The 19,019-nt window shown below is 50.1% G+C and overlaps 5 protein-coding genes across 5 annotated transcripts; 2 read left to right on the forward strand and 3 right to left on the reverse strand.

The window, feature by feature from the left end:
* Window positions 1-286: 286 nt before the first annotated feature.
* KY384_008134 (uncharacterized protein) lies at window positions 287-1,678 on the forward strand (the record flags this gene model as incomplete). The annotated part of the gene is given in 3 exon segments (XM_044816623.1): window positions 287-1,012; window positions 1,027-1,653; window positions 1,667-1,678. The coding sequence occupies 3 exon segments, from the start codon at window positions 287-289 to the stop codon at window positions 1,676-1,678; spliced, it is 1,365 nt and encodes a 454-aa protein (XP_044665988.1).
* Window positions 1,679-2,588: 910 nt separating this feature from the next.
* On the forward strand, window positions 2,589-3,697 carry RPL5 (60S ribosomal protein L5; the record flags this gene model as incomplete). The annotated part of the gene is made up of 3 exons (XM_044816624.1): window positions 2,589-2,591; window positions 2,690-2,727; window positions 2,827-3,697. 3 exons carry the CDS (start codon window positions 2,589-2,591, stop codon window positions 3,695-3,697), a joined length of 912 nt encoding a protein of 303 aa, XP_044665989.1.
* Window positions 3,698-4,506: 809 nt separating this feature from the next.
* KY384_008136 (uncharacterized protein) lies at window positions 4,507-10,912 on the reverse strand (the record flags this gene model as incomplete). Its single annotated transcript, XM_044816625.1, has 8 exons — window positions 4,507-5,183; window positions 5,247-8,144; window positions 8,644-8,687; window positions 8,825-8,950; window positions 9,006-9,539; window positions 9,599-10,356; window positions 10,421-10,676; window positions 10,743-10,912. The coding sequence occupies 8 exons, from the start codon at window positions 10,910-10,912 to the stop codon at window positions 4,507-4,509; spliced, it is 5,463 nt and encodes a 1,820-aa protein (XP_044665990.1).
* A 2,163-nt stretch (window positions 10,913-13,075) lies between these two features.
* Window positions 13,076-14,946, reverse strand: KY384_008137 (uncharacterized protein; the record flags this gene model as incomplete). Its single annotated transcript, XM_044816626.1, has 6 exons — window positions 13,076-13,514; window positions 13,572-13,666; window positions 13,721-13,791; window positions 13,843-14,007; window positions 14,060-14,599; window positions 14,712-14,946. 6 exons carry the CDS (start codon window positions 14,944-14,946, stop codon window positions 13,076-13,078), a joined length of 1,545 nt encoding a protein of 514 aa, XP_044665991.1.
* A 438-nt stretch (window positions 14,947-15,384) lies between these two features.
* Window positions 15,385-18,880, reverse strand: KY384_008138 (uncharacterized protein; the record flags this gene model as incomplete). The annotated part of the gene is made up of 6 exons (XM_044816627.1): window positions 15,385-15,555; window positions 15,607-16,358; window positions 16,403-17,881; window positions 17,931-18,363; window positions 18,415-18,636; window positions 18,692-18,880. 6 exons carry the CDS (start codon window positions 18,878-18,880, stop codon window positions 15,385-15,387), a joined length of 3,246 nt encoding a protein of 1,081 aa, XP_044665992.1.
* Between the last annotated feature and the right edge of the window lie 139 nt (window positions 18,881-19,019).

The raw sequence follows: 19,019 nt of genomic DNA on the forward strand, positions 1-19,019 counted from the left end.
TGCCTCACCTGTCCCGTCGTTATCTGGCCGCAGATCTCCTTACCTGCCACCATCCCGAAGTCAAACATCTCCACTGCCCTCGCGACCGCCATCTGATAATATCTCACTTCCTCAAGATGGTGCTTTCCCTACGTTTCCTACGACTCGTTCACGTAGCACTACCCCAACCTTACCAGTGGAAGTGAAACCATCCTTCGCAAGAACTCAGACTTTACCCTTAAGACCAGAAAATAAAGAAATAGAGCCACCCTCCAAAAACACTTCGGTGACTGCAACGAGCAAGACTATGCAAAAGCTCAACGGTCTTTCGACAGGCCCTTTCAGTGCTAAGAAGGATGTTGGCGAGGGTCTTGCTCTCAAGGGGCACAAAAAGAGTCCATCAATGGGAAGTAGTAAAGACTTTTCGTCTCGGCCGACGAGTGCTTTGACCGTGAAATCACACAATCGCAAGACTTCAGCCTCCAGCTCCGTTTATACGCGAGTCCGATCGACATCTACAGTATCGAGTACAACTTCGCGATACGCAATGGATGCACCAGATGTACCCGCGGTTCCATCACAGCTCAAAAACCGAGATACAACCTTGCAGGATAGCCCAACATTGCCTCACGAGGGACAAGAGAAAGGCTTTGATTTTGGTCTTCAGGATTCGGACGAGACCCCAACGGAGAGACGCGATGACAACAAATCACCTGAACGGCGACCAAGTACTGAGCGAAAGGCTCCGGAACCTCACCCATACACTCATAAGCCGAGACCTTCTGTCACAGCAGCAATGGCTCCTTTGGATAGCATTGGCAGTTCCAGCTCATTCAAGTCATCACGCTCTATCCGGGGTCGAAAAGCGTCAACAGCATCAACCAGACCAACTCCGAATGAGCTTGGCATTAAGACCACGCCACAGGATCCTCCACCTGTTCCAGCAGCCTTTCAAAAAGCAAATCATGCCTCCGAGACATCAAACCATACACCTAATGAATCAACCTCTTCTAATGGGTCTTATAGTTCTGGGGTAAGAACAGGGAGTTCGAGGTCGAGCCCCCTTTACAAGAGTCGCCCCAGAGACAGAAGCCTCCTGCTTTTGAAGATATTCGTAATGATAATCCATTCAGCGGCTTCCAATTTGATGTCGAAAGGAAGTCGCCAACACAAGAATCTTTTCAACCTCCAAAGAATCATCCACCTCTGGCAATACATCCACCTTCGCCAGAACGAACTCGAAGGCCTTCTGCTCCTGATCAGGCACCTCGAATGGGTCAGCTCGATCATGGTCCTCCACCACTGCAGAGGCAAAGAACTGCTCCGCCCTTTGAAGAATCGCGACCATATCCGCCTCCTTTCAAATCGCAGTTTGATCGTCAGGGATTGAGATATCCTTCTCGGGCTCCATCTTTGTCTACCGAACCTACCGTCCCAATGATTGAACCCCATGAACATCCAGCGCAACAGACCAGTCCTCAGCAGACGTCGCCGGACGATTACATGATCTCCAGTGCTGGCTCACAAGGTTCTCTTGACCATTTTCACTTTTCACCTGCACCGTCGCGGCCTGCTCTCCCAACAGTCGCCTCGTGTCCACCTCCACCACAACGCTTCCGGCCCCCAGATAAAGGAATATGCCGAGGCTGCGACGAACCTATTAGAGGCAAGTCTGTCAGCTCAGCAGATGGTCGTCTGACTGGACGCTATCATAAAGGCTGCTTTGTGTGCACTACATGTGGCAATCCATTTTTGACAGCGGACTTTTATGTCCTCAAAAACCATCCATACTGCTCTCGTCATTATCACGAGCTGAACAACTCGCTTTGCCAGGGTTGTGACAGGGGCATCGAAGGACAGTACCTGGAGACTGAGACAAGCAGAAAATTTCACTCCTATTGCTTCACCTGCCAAGAATGCCACAAGATCCTAAGGGACGATTTCTTCGAGTGGAAAGGCCGAACCCTCTGTGAGCAACACGCTTTCAGAGCGGCACAAATGCCGAGCAGTGGACTTGGCTTTGGCGCCGGCAGACGCTTTCCTGAACGGCGGACAACTAAACTCATGATGATGATGTGATACCTCACTATCTATTTAGCGGTCTTCGATATCTAATACCTATTCTTGGATTTGGATCACCTACGCATATATGCGACGCTTTATACCCCATATTTATCTTATTATTGTGTCAATGTTTAATTCGTAATGTTGTACATAGCGACAACTGGTGTTGCAGGTCAATTCGGAATTGAAAGTGATGTTGATGGGCATCCTGGAAGACGAAGCCCTGGAAATGTGTTCATTGGATGTGGCTTCGAAGGGGACTGAAGCTCAAGAGGCTCCCTCAGCCCTCATGGTGTAGAACCAGAGAATTCGGTAGATAGGTAATCAAAACGATCTATCGAAGACTTGAGCAATCTTTCGCATTCATTTACGTTGCCCTTCCCCTAAGACCCTACAGAATTCACATCAGATGCGGTTTTGCTCGCTTCTGCTTTTTTGGTGGGGGACGAGGCACACAAAATCCACCCCACCAAAATTATTTCCTAACCACCACGAGCACTCCATCGTGTTGAGTTGACAATTACCAGCACAGAAAGGCCATCAAGATGGTAAGGCTTCCTCTGACGTTCCCACTGCATCATCCTTTACTTCCATAAGCAGGAACCCTGCTTTAAGCTCGAATGACAAGCTAACATGGCACCTCTAGACTTTCACCAAGCTGGTCAAAAACAGCGCGTACTACAGGTCTGTCTCCTTCCTCCATCTCATTCGTCTTACCCTCTTACACCCTCTCCCTATCCCCTTCCCTACTCACAACGACCTCACTAACAATCTACCCCACAGCCGGTACCAAACGAAATACCGTCGCCGCCGCGAAGGAAAAACCGACTACTACGCCCGCAAACGGCTCATCAGCCAAGCAAAGAACAAATACAATGCCGCGAAATACCGCATGGTTGTCCGCTTCACCAACAAAGACATCATCACGCAAATCATCGTTGCCGAGATCGACGGTGACAAGGTCTTCTGCGCCGCCTACGCCCACGAACTTAAGCGTTATGGCATCAAGCACGGTCTTGCGAATTGGGCGGCCGCGTACGCCACGGGACTATTGCTTGCGAGACGGGCGCTGAGTAAATTGGACTTGGCGGAGAGTTTCACGGGCGTGGAGGAGGCGGATGGGGAGTTTGCCCTGACAGAGGCGGCGGAGGTCGATGGTGAAGAGCGCCGTCCTTTTAAAGTGATCTTGGACGTTGGTCTAGCCCGCACGTCTACGGGTGCTCGTGTATTCGGCGCTATGAAGGGTGCAAGCGATGGTGGTATCTTCGTGCCGCATTCAGAAAACAGGTTTCCAGGGTATGATCTGGAGAGCAAGGAGCTGGACGCTGAGACGCTGAGGAAGTATATCTTCGGAGGCCATGTGGCGGAGTATATGGAGACGCTTGCGGACGATGATGAGGAGCGGTATAAGAGCCAGTTTCAAGGGTATATTGATGATGAGGTGGAGGCAGATGGGTTGGAGGAGGTGTACACCGAGGCACACAAGGCGATTAGGGAGGATCCGTGGAAGAAGGATGATGAGGAGGATGGGGAGAAGAAGGATAAGGATTACTGGAAAGCGGAGTCGAAGAAATACAGGACGAAGAAGCTGACGTATGACGAGAGGAGAGAGAGGGTCAAGGCGAAGATTGAAAAGGTGAAGGGCGATTTGTGAGACAGAGTACAGGATATGGGCAAAAAGGAGCGCGAGGCTTTGCTCAAGAAGTCCAGATGAGCAGGTCCTTAGCTTGGGTCCAAGGGGAATTGTGAATGCTCGCCGCCGGTACACGGACAACAGACGTGGTCTGAAGATTCTCGATGGTAGCTAGATGTGTAGCTACACTGTCACATTCTAGCCGTCTCCTACGAAATAGACACAGTATTTCTTGTTATCCTTTCCACCACCATGCCACCCCCTCCCCCCATCGCCTTCCCCCTCTTTTAACAGAAACAGAAACCTCGACTGTCGTCCATCCCATCCCTCTCCCTACCCATAATCTTAATGATTCATACAAGGTGCGTAGTCTTCAGCCAGAACAAAATTACTAATATATGCCCAAAATAGACAGCCTAGGTCAAACGTTCTCCCCGGGCTGGCAAAAGAAGCCAGCAGAAAACGTAGATAAAAGTACCGGCAAGAAGTTGTCACGCGCCGGAAAGAAACTCCAACCAATCCGATGGTAGACTTTCAAAATGACCGAATCAGGAAACCGAACAATTCCCATTGTAGACCAAATAGCACGGACAACTTTCTCACGATGCCTCAATGGAGATGGTAAGGGACTCAGGCATGTTGAGGAGAGTAAAAGTTCAATGAATTCACACCCATAAAGCTCGCTACAAGAAAACAAGCAATCCGGGGTATGTAAACTAAACTAGGATAAAAGCAGCATATACAACCCCAAACCCAAGTCATTTCGCCCGTTCTCAGAACATACAGACCCCTAACCCCCCGGCCCAAGCATAGCATCATAAAAAACAGCATCACTTCAAAACGCCCGAACCCCCGCGCTCCAAATCCCTCGCAACCTCCTCCCTCCAAATCTCCTCCACCCTTTCCCTAATCCTCCTCATCTCCCTACACCGCCTGCACGCCTCCTCATCCCCCTCCCCCCTGCCCTCCTCAACCAACATCTTCGTCTTTCGCTCCAACTCCTCCAACTCCTCTTTACTAGCGCCAATAGCGCCCAGCACGCCCTCGACCCCCAGCGTCCTCATCCTTTCCTCCAGCTCCCTCCCTTCGAACTCTTCCAGCTTACCCCTCAATTCCTGCAAATGGGGCGGGTCGGATTCGTTGCCCGTGCGATCCAGGAGAGCGCCCTCGCCCTCGCTGTTGGTCTCGGCGTCGGTTTTGAAAATCTCGCGGCGCAGGCGCTGTCCAATGCGGTGCATGCGGCCTTCTTCTTGAGCTTGCCGGGATGCGAGGCCGGGAGAGGAAGAACGGCGGGAGGAGAAGCTGGTGGTGGGGTGGTGGACGATAGAGGTTGTGGCTGTGGCGTCGATTTCGGGGAAGAGGGATGACGTGGGTGGTGAAGAGGGTGGCGGCGAGGAGATGTCGGTGGGGAGGGTGGAGGGAGAGGCAGGGAGGCGGGTTTCGGGGTATTCGTCTTCGAAACGCTGGATCATGCCTTCGAGTGTTGTGTCGAGGAATTTGAGACGGTCTGGTATTTGTAAGTAAGGAATGGAATAGATGAGAGAGAGATGTTTGTGGGGGCAAAGCTTACGATAATCCATTCCATTCCCAGCGCGAGCTTCTTTGATGAGAGCGGGCTGAAGTCTGGCGCGGATTTTGCGGGCGCTCTCGAGCAGGTTCTTGGACATTTCCTTCGCTTTGCCTTTGGCTACCTCACTATGTTGTAGAACTGCTTGAGGGGTACCTGTGCCGCTTGCTGATTGCAGGTCGGTGGATGATCCCATCCTTCCTTCACCTGCTCTCTTCAAACAAATATCAAGAGCTTTGACTAGGCCTGTGCCTCCAACGATGTAGTCGTTGTCTGGCGCAGGCTCGTCATCGTCATGATCTTCTTGATAGCCGTCCATGTGTCCAACTAGATGGAGGAGAATGTCAGGTACAGTCTTGTCTTCATCGCTACCGTGAGGTTCAGTCATTGCTGCAATTGCAGAGTCTGTAGTCTCGGCAAGTGGCATGCGTTCCATATTTCCCAGAGAGTATGCAACGACTTGCTTCGCCAAAGCTTTGACGATATCGCTAGATTCGTTACTCGGGACTTCGAGGTCTACACATATGATTGATTCGGAGACACGGACAGCCGCCATGTAGGATGCATAGAAGGCGCACGCTTCTTCTTGAGCTGTCTCTGTCTTTGCCTCGGATAATGGAGCGAGGAGGTGATTCTCGAGGATGTTCAGGTGGGCTAGCAATTTGCTTTCTGGTAGGACCTCTGCGAGCGCAATCGCATGCTCAGGTGTCATTGCAACATCAAGAAGGTGTAATCGCTTCAGAATCGGGAATTGGGGTAGATATTTACGAATAGTATTGATTGCGGATGGCTTCGTCGTGAAAAGATCGCGATTGTGAGAGAGGTCGAGGAATCGAAAGTTGGGCAGTCGTATCAAAGATGGGAAGAGGTGCTCGAGAGAGCATGGAGCTAGTTTGCAATCTGCAAGACTCAGTGCAATGAGCGGATGTTGATCATTTAGAACTTCCGTGAGGGCCTCTAGATATCTCCGTACGTCGTTGCCACCGATATCAAGTCCTTCGCACTGTCCTGCTCTCAGATATCGAAGCACATGATCAAAGCCTTCCTCTGTCAAATCGTTGCTAGCCAAACCAAGTCGCTTGACACCACATTTGATGACAGCTTCAACAATGTGTCCCACACATTCAGGACTGAGACTGCACTTCGACATGACCAACTCCTCTAGATGATCACCTGCTAGCCTCGTACTGATTGCGTCATGCAACATCGTTGGCAAGTCTATTTGGCTGACTGGATGGTCGCTGTGTGATTTAGCGCTGTCTGATTTTGTAAGCGGTGGTGGGAATGGTATCATCGAAAGATCAATGGCCTTTAGCGACCTCGACAGATACAAGAAGAGGGCAATATACCGCCACCCTTCTTTACCAATCTTTGGATTATTCTTGAGATTGAGCTTTTCAATAACCCCGAGTGTCTCCATTACACCTTTTGCTTTGTCCGGATGTTTCTTCCCCAACTTCCTGTTGAACTTTGCCTGCTCTGGTGTTTTGGCTCCGAGTAAACCAGCAAGAATGACTCGTACAGCCTCGTCTCCAAAACCGCAATTTTCCAGACTCAAGCGTTTGACGGGCACGACTGCTAAGTAATCACCGAGGGTGATCACGTCAGGGAGCTGCATCCAGTATCCAGAGAGATCGAGGCTGGAGAGAACACCTGGCTCTGTTTGGGAACAAGCAGAAGGTGAAGATATCTGCTCGACAATCCGCTTCTGAACAGGCGTTTCTCGAAGCTGACAACATCGGCGGTATATTCTCAGAGGATCTGTAGTCGGTCGATCTTGTGCTTTTGGTGGGGTCTGAGAGCCAGGTGGTGTTGAGCTCCCACTATCACTACCTTCTCGATGTATTTCTGCCGGGATCTTGCCCTTAGCAAGAGCATCCCTTTGCTTTCTCTCCTTCCGTTGCTTGCGCTCCTCTTCCGATCGCTTTTTCTTCTCTTTCTTTTTAGCTGGCTCGGCTTTCTCCTCCCCATTCGCTAGCTGTAGATCTACTGTGCCATCTGATACTGGTCCGATATTGGAATTCTTGTCTGCGTTCTCAACATCCTTGTCTCCTACAAGACTCGGCGAGGGACCCTTGAGAGCGTCTCCTTCCGCCCTTTTATGCTTTTGATCCTTCTGCTTCTTATCCTCATCCTCACGTTCAGGCTTGTTCCGCTGAGGCTCTCCATCGATGTAAAGCGAGTTGACATGCGGTTCCACTTCGGCGCCCGGGTATTGTGCCGATCCAGCAATCTCGACATCCACTGAAAAAGCAACCCGTCTCAACTTTTGTTGCTCCAAGTCCGGCAATGGGCATCGTTCCCGGTACGGATCAATATTCATGGTCTTTCGAGCACAAGCCGCGCCAGTGCCCGCAGGCTTCCCAATAGAAGAGCTACCACTGGCAGACAATCTTCGCATCGCGCTTTGTAAAAAGCCATGGCTCTTTCCTGGAGAGTTTGGTGGGGTAATAGTTAGAGGCTCTGTGTTCTTTTTCTCATCCTTCTGGCCTGGAGAGACGGCGGCGCCAAACGGATTTGAGTGGTCTATTGATGGGCTTCTGGCTGGTTTTGAAGGCGGTGACGTTGAAACCTCGGTTGACTCTGTCGACGGTTGCTTCGAACTCGAGAATCTAGAGCTGATGCTAGAAACCCATGAGCTTTTTCGTCCCGGACCCGACGGCTTCTGGTCTTTTTGGCTTTTAGGGACAATCTGAGGAGACTCTGCCTTCTCGGCTTTCTCAGATTGTGACCGGTGTAAGAGCGAAGGTCGGTGAGTATGCGACTGATGAGGTGTGGAGGTAATACCGTTCGTTTTGGGAGAGGTATCTTGCTGGTGGTTCTGTGGAGCAGATGCTGTCTTATGCGCTGGGCTGCCGTCTGCATCTGTAGCCTGGGTCGCTGCATTATGCGCATTGCGGTCTGCTATGAAGGGTCAGCAAAGCTTCGCATGGTGGGTGAGAAGCTTCGACATTGGCGCTGATTGATCGGGCTTTGACGGTAGAGGATGTACCTTTTGGTGAGTGATGCAGCCAGCTTACGTCCACGCCATGTATTCCTTCCATCTTGTATTTGTAGTTTGTAGGCAATTGTTAGCAGTTAGACTTGTGATACTTGGTAGTTGTCGTAGAATGCGCAGAAAGGGAGGGCCTTTTTCGGGGGTGCTGACCCCGCCCTGACGTGGATCAATCCCGAAAATGCATGGTCCGGACGTGCTTGGTCATGCTCTTGATGCATTGGCTTGGAGCGAACGAAATCGTAACGACTGATCGGAGCATTACTTCTTTACAAGCAATATTGAGCCCCTTGTGCAATTACTCCGGACTGCTTACATCATACGCGTTGCGGACCTGGAAAACCGAAGAAAGGCTTTGTAAAACGGGCTCAAAAGGCGCCTAACGCACGTCAGCTCACCGCAGACAAGGATTATTCCAACCATCTGTCAACTCTAAAGTTACATCGTCGCTGTGGATCGTTGAGTTCAGTGAATTTCAGAACAATTATTTGGTCTGGGATAGTAATCTTGATCACTAGACTGCTTTCACCCCTACTAATTCTCTTCCTAGATACCGACCCTTCATATCTGCTTCGTCACCTCATACATAAATGCCTTATCCTCGTCCACCACCCCCGGCGTGAGCCATTCGAATGCGATCACATCCCCTCCAGGCCCTCCCGGGCCGTGTTCAGCGCTCAATCGATCGTGTGAAAAAGTTACAGCAACCCAGCTAGCCATCCGTGTAAATGCAATGAAAAAAGGCTTCAAACTAAGCAATCCAGAACCATATTTTCTCCAGGGCGTTTCTCGGCACACGGTCAGGCCAGACCGCCGAATCTAGCGCCTTCTTCCCGGTAAAGATATCTGCCTCTTCTGCTTTCACCCACTTTGTCCTCTTGAACACCTTCCAGAAGATCAGAAGTGCAAAGTAGATCGGAATACCGACATAATTTGTAATGAACCCGTCTCGGTCAAATTTCCTCGTTGGTGAAGGGAAAACGTAGAAGCCGTTGAACACCGTGACGAGCGCAAAGAAGCTCAAGCTGAACCAGGCAGTGTATGGTTGGAAAGGTGAGCGGAAAACGAGGCCATTCGGGTTGGTCTCTTGGTTGAACGGTAGACTGCGGTCAATCCCTTGAGCTTTCAGTGCAGCGTGGAATTTGATGTAAGCCAGCGAGACGGACATCCAGGTGAAAAGGTTGGCGATTGTAGTTAGGTTTTGGAACCACGTAAAGACGGTGGCGGAGCCTGAAGAGCAGGACATGTAGGTCAAGAGGGAGATTGAGGCAGTGATCAGGATGCAGTAGATGGGAATACCCCTGTAAGCGATTATCGTTAGCAATTGAGATTTATGAACAGAGGAGAGCAAAGTGCTTACCGTTTCGTGCATCGAAGCAGGAAGCGCGGAGCTTGCCTGTTCTGTGCTAGAGCATACAGATATCTTGATCCGGTGTAAAGGAAAGCGTTGGCGGAGGAAGTCGCCGATGTCAAGATGACCGCGTTGATGATACTAGGTAAGATGGGCACTGCAGCGCGGTACGCAGCAATGACCCACGGGGAGGCAGCGCCTGTGTCACCCGAACCTTCCTGTGCCTTCAACAGCCTGTCATCGTTGTATGGGATCAAGACCCCAATTGCCAGAGATCCAAGGACGTAGAAGAACAAGATACGCCAGAAGACTCTCCGCACAGCCTTGGGGATATTATGTCTTGGATTTTCCGCTTCGCCGGCCGCAACGGCCACCATTTCAACACCTCCGTAAGAGAAAGCGGCATTCACAAGTGTAGACCAGAGACCGAGGAAGCGACCCGTTGCGCCGTCAGCTACAAATGCTTTCATAGCCCCTGGATGGTTCCAGTAGCGGAAGCCGAGTCGGTCGCGTTTCGGTCCACCGCCCAAGTCGATAATAAAGGCGAATATGATCAAACCGACAATGGTAATAATCTTGATTGACGCAAAGCAGAACTCGGCCTCTCCGTAGACAGAGACCGCGAACACATTGAGGAAGAGAATGATCACAATAATTATAGAGATCCACGCTGCAACATTGATGTCACGCGATCCTTCCCAGAATTGTATGACGACGGAGGCTGCAGAAATTTCAGCGCAGAGTGTGATGGCGGATTGGTACCAGTTCTTCAAGAGAGTCAGCTTGTCTTCGTATGGCCACGCCCCGCGGGGGATGTTTAGAGAGACTTACGTTCCAGCCCACAGCAAAACCAACGGAGCCGTCCACGTAGCGAGCGCAGAACTGAGGGATTGCGCCAGGTAATGGAAGCCATGTTGCCATCTCACCGAGAGACATCATCATAGCGAAGATAGCGATACCAGTGAAGGTGTACCCAAGGAGAAGGGACAGAGGGCCAGCTTGTGTGAAGGCTCTCCCAATACCGAGGAAGAGACCAGTTCCGATTGTACCACCAAGAGCGATGAATTGTATGTGTCGTGATTTGAGCCTGTTTGTTCTTGTCAGTCATGTCCAGCCTCTGCAGATCGTAAGCCACTAGATGCTGTGCACATACCCTCTGGATACATATCCATAATCCTCTGCAGTTTCGAGATCACCATACAAATCCGCTGCTTCTCCCATCGCCACGCCTTTCTCATGCACAATGTTGGCAGAATCATGCCGCCCGTCATGCTCCGGCGAGTCACCACTAAGCTTCCCCATATTGTACGCTTCTTTGTCCATTGTGAATTGAAGCAGTGGAAAGTAGTAGTTGGAAAGTGATGGGTCGAAGAAGAGGTGGTGTATCTGTGGGTCCTTGCTCAAAGAGGGGTAACCCGATCAGGAAGCGACCACTCCTTGCTTCACACCCCCGATGAGGCGTGATAACAACGCTCTTGAGATAGAAAATAAAGAAAGTAAGAGGTGGCGCAACGTCGCCGGGTATGATAAGGGAAGAGGACCCAGGGGAGAAGGGGAAGCCTTGATCTTTAAGTTGAAGCTTTAGAGCTTGAGCTTGAGCCCCAGGCTTTCGGCGTGTCTTGACTAACGAGGGGTCTGAGCTACGCCCTCCGCCTTGGGTTGCGTCTAGCTGAAAATGCGCCCGCTAGCGAATAAGAAGAGGCAAGGCAGGACACAAGTCGCAGGCTAAGTCAAATATGCCGGTTGACACTCTTGAAGCGTGTGGGGATGGATCTGTCAATATAATCACCTGGAGAGCTTTGCGTAACCCCAATCGCATGTCAGACTCGAGTAGAATTGTACGTAAGGGTGGTACAATTCGTGGGAACCTTCCGGGTTGAGGAAGGCGTCTATGCATTTCGCCATCTTACTGCTCTGTTGCTGATGTTTACCGGGGCCTGACGATGAGCCTCGATTCCCCGCTTCCCTTTCTTCCTTGGCCAAGCTAGGCGACGATCCAAATACCGCGGCTCTTTTAGAGTAGTTGGGTTGCATCGATGGCACAGTGCTATCTGTTGCATCGCCCTAGTACCAATGGATCTCGTCACCAACGAAAGGAGGAGGGCTAAAATGAACAAAGGGTGGAGGGGCTTCGGACCCTTGGTACCCGGACGGGATGATGATTCGGTCTCTTGCTTATTTCTGCAAGTACCTCAACTAGTTTCGGCCATCTGCGCTCGTAGTCTGATTGGCTGAGTGGAGCATGGCATTTTGTTGCCTTGTGGGGAAAAGTCAGATAGTCGGGTCTTGGGACGTTGGGATAGGTCCACTTTTGATAGCATTGTCTAGCGTTTGCATGGTAGACCATGATGATTGAAGGTACAAGCCGACGGGTGACTTAGAGGGCCACGTCGTCGCCGGTGAGACGGTCGTAAACTCGCAGCGAGTGGCCCGCTTTGACGAATTGTTGGACTGGGAGTGGAGGGCAGAGAACTTGTCGGTGTTCTCATCATCGGAGTGGAATCACTCTTCGCTCCTGAGGAGGCAGTCGACCTGCTAACGATAGACTTTGCGAGAATATTCCCTAGTGGACTCTCTCTTTGTTGTTCCTATGCTTGGCTGGAGCGCCTCCTAGGCTTTTGACAAGAATTAGCCTTGACGATAGAGAATGCATCGGTCATTGTGGAGGTTGCCATCAGCCACCGCCCAACGCCCAGCGCCCTTTCTCTATTGCCCGCAAGGCTATCTCGATTCTCGAAGGCTGTTTCAGGCTAAACCGCCGATAGAGGCAAACTTCTAGAATCCCAGAAGAATCTTCCGTGCAACCTCTGGCTACCACACCTCACTGCTGGATTCGCCTTTCGTGCTCTTTCCCCAGTCCTCGTTTCTTCTGATTGATGCATGTCAGACTCGCGTATTGATGGTTTCTTTGGAGGACGAGACAGCCAAGAGAGGGGAGAGTTGGCTCAAAGCGCTAATCATCGTAGCTTGCGACTGACGGAAATGTCGGCCCCATGTTGTTGGCGACTTGGACGATCACATGCCCTCCTTCCCCGTCTGGACGACGGAGGCAAATTGGGGCCAAATGTCACTGAATGTCAATCAACATGGTAGAAGTCTTTTAGAACGGAGGTCTGAAGTCGAGGGAAGGATCGTACTAATATAAGATCCCGTCCTTGACTCATGGATCCTTTGCCAGCAAGGTCATGCTCCGGCGAACGGATGCGGAGCAACCTTCCGCGCCATCAAAAGGGAGGGGTTTCCTTACGTGTATGCTTACGGATAATCAGCGCTTGAAGACTCGCAAAATTCACATGCAGCAACCTAAGATGATTTGTCCTCGCTCAATCGCGTACGATATGTACAGAAGAGGTTTCGCAAATGCTACATACTCGCGACCCCACTGAGCGTCTTCAACCCGTAATCAACAGTTATTCTCACGTCATTAGAAAACATAAAGTATTCCTTCAGATTGCCAAAATCTTTGGTCCGACTCGTCACTGGTTGTTACCGCTCTTCTAGTACCCTGCTCAGTCCCCTGAGGACTTCTCGTGTTCCCTCACCTCCTTCTCCGTCGTTTGCTCTTTTTACACATTCTCTGTCCCTATCTTCGAGTATAGTGGTACACTTCTCCAGCATGTTGTCCGCTAGATCACTTGCAACCTCTTTGTAAGATCTCAGCGCATGCACAGATACGGCAAAAGTGTCAAGCGTGGGCTCCAAATTTGAGAGAACCGACTGAAGCCGGCGGGGAGCCGAGGATGTTGGAGCTGTAGAAGAAGCTTGTGAAGAGAGGAGGGACTCTAGGTGCGGTCGCTGCGATGGTGGTAGCAGGGACAAATCGAGTGTTGTAGGATCCGAAGCTGAAGTGGGAGGTGGCAGGACGGCGTTTGCCAAAGGATGAGGTTTCAGAAGCTCGTTGTAAGCGTCGTGCTCACTTTTAAGTCTATACGTGGAAAAATGATTAGTGGAGAAGTACAATGGGTAGGAGAAATCGTATTACCGTGTTAATCGGTCTTCCAATTCTTTGATCTTTGATTCATTTGCAATGTTTTTAGGATTGGGCTTCGGTGGTGATGGTGCTCGAGGTGCATCATCCTGTGAACTCTGTCAATTGACGTTTCTTTACAGATTTTGTGAAAGAGTAAATACCCTGCTGAACCAATCTGACAGCCCCGATTTTGCGGAGAAGTCTTTCAGTAACTGAGACTGAATCTCTCGTGCTAGCTTCAATCAGCTTCTGAATCAATGTGGACATGGCTAATTGTGCATACCTGCCAAAACAGCATCCCTTTCCTTGTCACCAAAAGAAGGTTTCTCGCCCAAAGCTCTCGTCCCACACCACGTAAGGAGCTGCTTCATTCGCCGTGGCTCACTGAGACCTTCACTTTCAATATGTTTGTAGAATTGAGAGCTTTCGACCTCTTCATGAGGAAGGGCTAGCACTTTGTCAGATTCTCGCGTTCAAAAAAGGCGCCCAAAATCTCTTACCATTCGATTTGCCAGTATCTATTAAAGAGCTCGCCCTTCGACCTCTCATACCTAGGCTGCTGCGTCGACTCCCGCTACTTGCATCTCGCCGCATCTGTTTGTTCCGCCGTATTATTGGCGTATCTGCAAACGGGAGAGCTATCTTCGTCGAGTCAGAATCAATCTGTATTGGTTGTGTATGATCCTGTTGCAGGTCTTGCTTTAGAGATCCATCGTCCAGCTGTGCTTGAGTTTCCTTGGAGGTTTTCGACCCGTCTGATCCTCTCTTCCTCCTCTTCTTGACTGCTAATTGAGGTGGGTCCTCCTCTTGTTGTTCACCGCTACCGTTCCGAGTGCCTCTGCGGGTGGATTTAATAGGCTCCGACACCTGCGCTCCAACACTTGATCGATCTTCCGGCCGCTTTCTTGGCTGCCTCTGCGTGGTTGGTTCTATTTGTTTTGGCGCCTGCTCTTCTGCTATCGATGGTTGAGGTGGTTCAGCTTTAGCTTTCTTTGATCGTGTCCTCGTGAAAGCAAAACCTTCGTCTTCTTCGTCATATGCTACAGAGCAATCAGCCTTTGTGCTCATAGCACCTGTAGTCCAATCTGATATATCCTCTTTGCATGTCTCTCCATCTTGATTTATTGATGATTGCGCGCATGATCCACTCACCAGGTTTTCTCTTCATCGCAGTCTTCCCATTCGTTGCGGCTTTGGTACCTCTCCCGACTGTGGAAGGCTTTTGGTTATGTTTTACCGATCCGTAATCGTGATGTAAGCCATTCGGTATGACATCCTCTTTCTCCGCCAATCTCGAGCTGGTCCTTCGTCCCTGCCTTTGCGCATCACTCATTATATGTGGATTCTCAATCAGTTGAAGCGGAGCGCGCGTCGCGTAGGCAGTCATTGAGGCTCGTCGTGCTTTTCGTTGAGGATTTGAAGAATTGGTCGTCCAGCGTCGCGTGTTGATGTTCAATCCAGAATCTTGGCGAGGTGTAACGTGCTCCCTTCACAATGGTCACCACTAGATCTTCAACGGCATAACCTTGAATTGATCGAATTCAGCAGTTCGGTGTTATCGAACAAGCTTGTTGCAAAGTGGGTCGCCGTCGTCCAGATTTCTTGCGGAGTTGGTAGTTGGCGAGCGGAGAAGCCCCAGTTCATTTGTTTACGGTTCGCGTCAAGCTAGTCTGAAATAAGTAAAGCCCATTCATAGTGCCAAGACTTCATGGCCTCTGAAGGCGGATTTACAATTGGAAAATCGTTACATTCATCAATCATCTCGCACATTCTACCATGCACAGCTACATAATAAGGCTTTACAGACGACCGTACTTTTACTTCTTCACTGCATTGCTGACGGCCGTGGTGGCTTCGCATCTGGAGCCAGGCTCCCTTCTATTCGTCTCTTCGCTTCCTGTCTGTCCTCTGCCGTGATGTTTTCCTCCTTCTTTCGCATGTCTGGAAGATGCTGCTCTTGTTCAGGAGAGTGGCCAATTGACATTCCGACGCGTATCTTGACCTTGTGTTAGCAATCAGAGCTTCAGGAACGGAATGAATTACTCACCAGTGTCTCTAACGCCCCATTAGCATTATCAATCAGGTCATCGTCGAATTGCATTCGCCCGGATTCAACCAGCAGTAGGACTGTGCTGCCTCCAAACTTGAAATAGCCAAGCTCTTCCGCTCGCTTCACCTTATCTCCAGCTTTTCGTGTAATCACAGTGCTTCCAACCATCATCGCACCGACACAGATGACCATCACCCGTCCGTGCGCGACCGAGTCGATTGGTACGCAGGTCCGTATGTTTTCGCCGTACACGTCGAGTGCAGATCGAATGGCCATAGGATTGACGGTATAGTACTCACCCGCGATTAGCTTAGGTTCACCCATGATGCCGTCCACCGGGATATGGAATCGATGGTAGTCTTGCGGCGCAAGTCTGAAAATGCCCAGAGATCCATTCTTGTACCGTTTTGCGTCTTCTGGGTACGCCTTGCCTAAGAGACGCTCAACGCTAAACTCTCTTCCTTTAACCCAGATACTCTGTGCATCTTCCAAAGTGTTGAAGACGACGGAACGGCAATCTGCGGGGGACACGATGATTTTGGGGTTGTCTGGTGCAGAGCACGGCCTTGCGGTTGGCTTAAGCTCACGATAGAAAAATTCGTTGAAATTCTTGAACTCCTCCGTAGATTTCAGGACCTCTGACATATCCAATTGGTGAAAGTTAACAAAGCCCTGAATCTCCTGAGCAGAAGCTGGATCGTCGTATTTTCGACCTTGTTTGAAGCTCAGGTTCTTTAGCATTTTGCGGACTACAGCAAGTCAGCGTGTGCCTTAAAATAGCGCTTTCACTTACTTCGCTTCTTCTCCATATCCCTACTCTTCAACCCTTTGTACAATAAGCGAATTCCGATTCTCACATATACACTCATGCGCTCCTCGTTGATTTGACCCGTAGTCCTATCTTGGACGAGAATATTGGCAGAGTTGGCACCAAGCTTGTATCCGCCGTACGATATTTTAGTCACAACTTTCGAGTACCATTTTCGCTGTGCTTGGCTAGAAGTGACAAAACCCGCCATGACGATATTGTTTACCTGCCTCCAGTCTTGACTGGCACAAGTCGCGATGTGAGTGATGATATCAGCGTCCGACTTCTTGTTCAGACGTGGTTGGTGGCATAGAGGGCATTCCCGAATCTCGATGACATGCTCTTCTCCTCCTTCATCTACGAGGTCGTCTTCTAGAAGCTCACCCTCTTCTCCAGGTGCCCCAGTATTGGGCTGTGCAAGTGCAGGTACTTCTGTCTGCTCGGGATCCTCATTCGCTAGGTTCGACCCATCTGCATCGCGATGAGATGTCACGAGCTTGGCATTTTCTACTATCTTGCTCGGAAGATGCGCTTTGATCCTGCTTCTCATGGATTTGTGCTGCTCTGTGAGCTGCAATTGGTCCTCCAAGCACATCACAGCTTGGTCGTAGGTAAGTGTGGGATCACCCATTTCGATTCCACTGGCGTACTTCCTAAAGAATCCATTGATCGTAGACTCCTTCAATGTCGATCCAAGTGTATCCAGCATTGTGGTTAGCTCAACCTTACTAACGCGGTGATTCTCATCTGTATCATATTGCTTAAGCATTACCCGCCAAAATTGCTGTCGTAATGCAGGATAAGGCAGGTACTTAGCACGTATGAAGAGCTGTGGGTTATGTTTATCCTCCCATCTGTCTTTATTCTTCAGAAGCAATGGGAGAGTGAACGGCTTCATCAATGGGTCATCAGAAGAATGTATGCTGTTACCCTCGTCACCATTATCGGTCGCAAGATTACTTTGGTCTGATGTAGTAGGCGTCAGAAATGACTTGTCAATCGAAGCGCTAGTGGGAAGCGGCGGTATATCCGCTAGGCTGTTATGGATGGACGCTTGCGAGTTCTTCGAAGTCAGGCTGGGTCTGGCAAGCTTGGTAAGACTTTGAGCAGAAGACGACCGCGAAAGCGGTAGCTTAAACCGAGATTGCTTCTGAAGGAGATTCACTGACGATTCTTGGGGATCTGGCAGGCTGTACAAGCCAGTATCAGCGTCAGCCTCAGGGGCAGCAGACGTCAGATTGAAAAGAGGAAAGTTCCCAGTTCCAACAAAGTCGTTTCCAGAAAGCTTATCTCGGTCGACAACGGAGAAACTCATAGAGTAGTTCTGTTCGTGACGCATAACTTGAAATACCATTTTCTCATCGAAGACAGGATTGAGGTTATGGCGGATGATACGAGTTCTGTAGGTCTTACGGCTGAGTGACGCAACTACAAATGGATCCATGTCGAAAGATGTTCTGGTCACTGCGAGGAGAATTAGAAAAGACCAAAGCGAGCTTGTTAAGACCCTTACTATTCTTCTCAGGGGGCAAATCTGTTATCTTATTGATCTCCAGGAAGAGAATGCCCACACAATCAGAACCCTTAGAGAATTCGTAGGTGCGGACTGTACTCTTTCTCTTCAGTCTCAGTTTGCGCTTTCTCTTTGCAGCTTTCTCTGGCTTTGAAAGATCATCTGTCTCATCAGATGTGTCCGGTTCCTGGTCATCATTATCGCCTTCAGCTTCGCTATCAACATCAATGCTATCCACCCTGTCGACACTAGCGTCTTCCTCGTCACTGTCACTGCTAGCTGCCGCAAAAACGGAGAGCTTTTGTAGGAGTTCTTCTGGCGAAGCAGAAGGATTGGACGTATCCGCGAGCGAGAATTGTAATTGAACTTCGCCGGACACCTCTGCGTTCTTTCTCTTGCCCTTGCCTCTAGCCCTCAAGCTGTACCATTTTGGCTGTCTTTTATTAGCTAGCTCGACTCAATTTCTGCTCAAATCATAACTGACCTCCTGGATAGCCTTGCCGTTGGCAAAAACATCTTCAACTGCCACGTCAAATTCTCCCATGTAGTCCTTGCCAAAGCGATCTTTATCCCAACATATAGCTTCCAGGAGCAGATTTTGCTCGCCACTGATTGGCATATCGAAAGTGACGTGCCATTCTGGGTTGAGATTCTTAGCGATACAAGGTGTCGTCTGAGCGGCGTCCCCCAGGTTTAAGACGAGGAACTAGTGTACATAATTAGTCTCTCACCAGTGCCGTCTCACATGGCTTTGAGCTCACCGGGTCACTTGTACCACCCTTGTCTTTCGCAGCCAAGTTCCGCCCCTTGATAACGTTCGTCCTGAGGACGAGGCCTTTAGCTTCCACCGGAGGAGTTCGCATTGGACTTGTGCCCCTGCTGTGGGGCTGGCTTGGAGAGTCATTCTTGCCATTGTAGCTCTTCAAACGATTTGGAATGATTCGCTTCATCTTGCTCGACTCAGAACAGTCAAAGAAAGGGCCTCAAAGAAGCTCTCCGAACAACATGAGCGGTTTTCCACTTAGGGCCGGTCTAATTGACCTCTAAGGAGAAAGGCTGAGCCTAGTGGCGAAGCTCCGGCGTCCCAGG

Source organism: Bacidia gigantensis, assembly GCF_019456465.1.
Source record: "Bacidia gigantensis strain McMullin 20006 chromosome Unknown contig_295, whole genome shotgun sequence".
Lineage (NCBI taxonomy): Eukaryota > Fungi > Ascomycota > Lecanoromycetes > Lecanorales > Ramalinaceae > Bacidia > Bacidia gigantensis.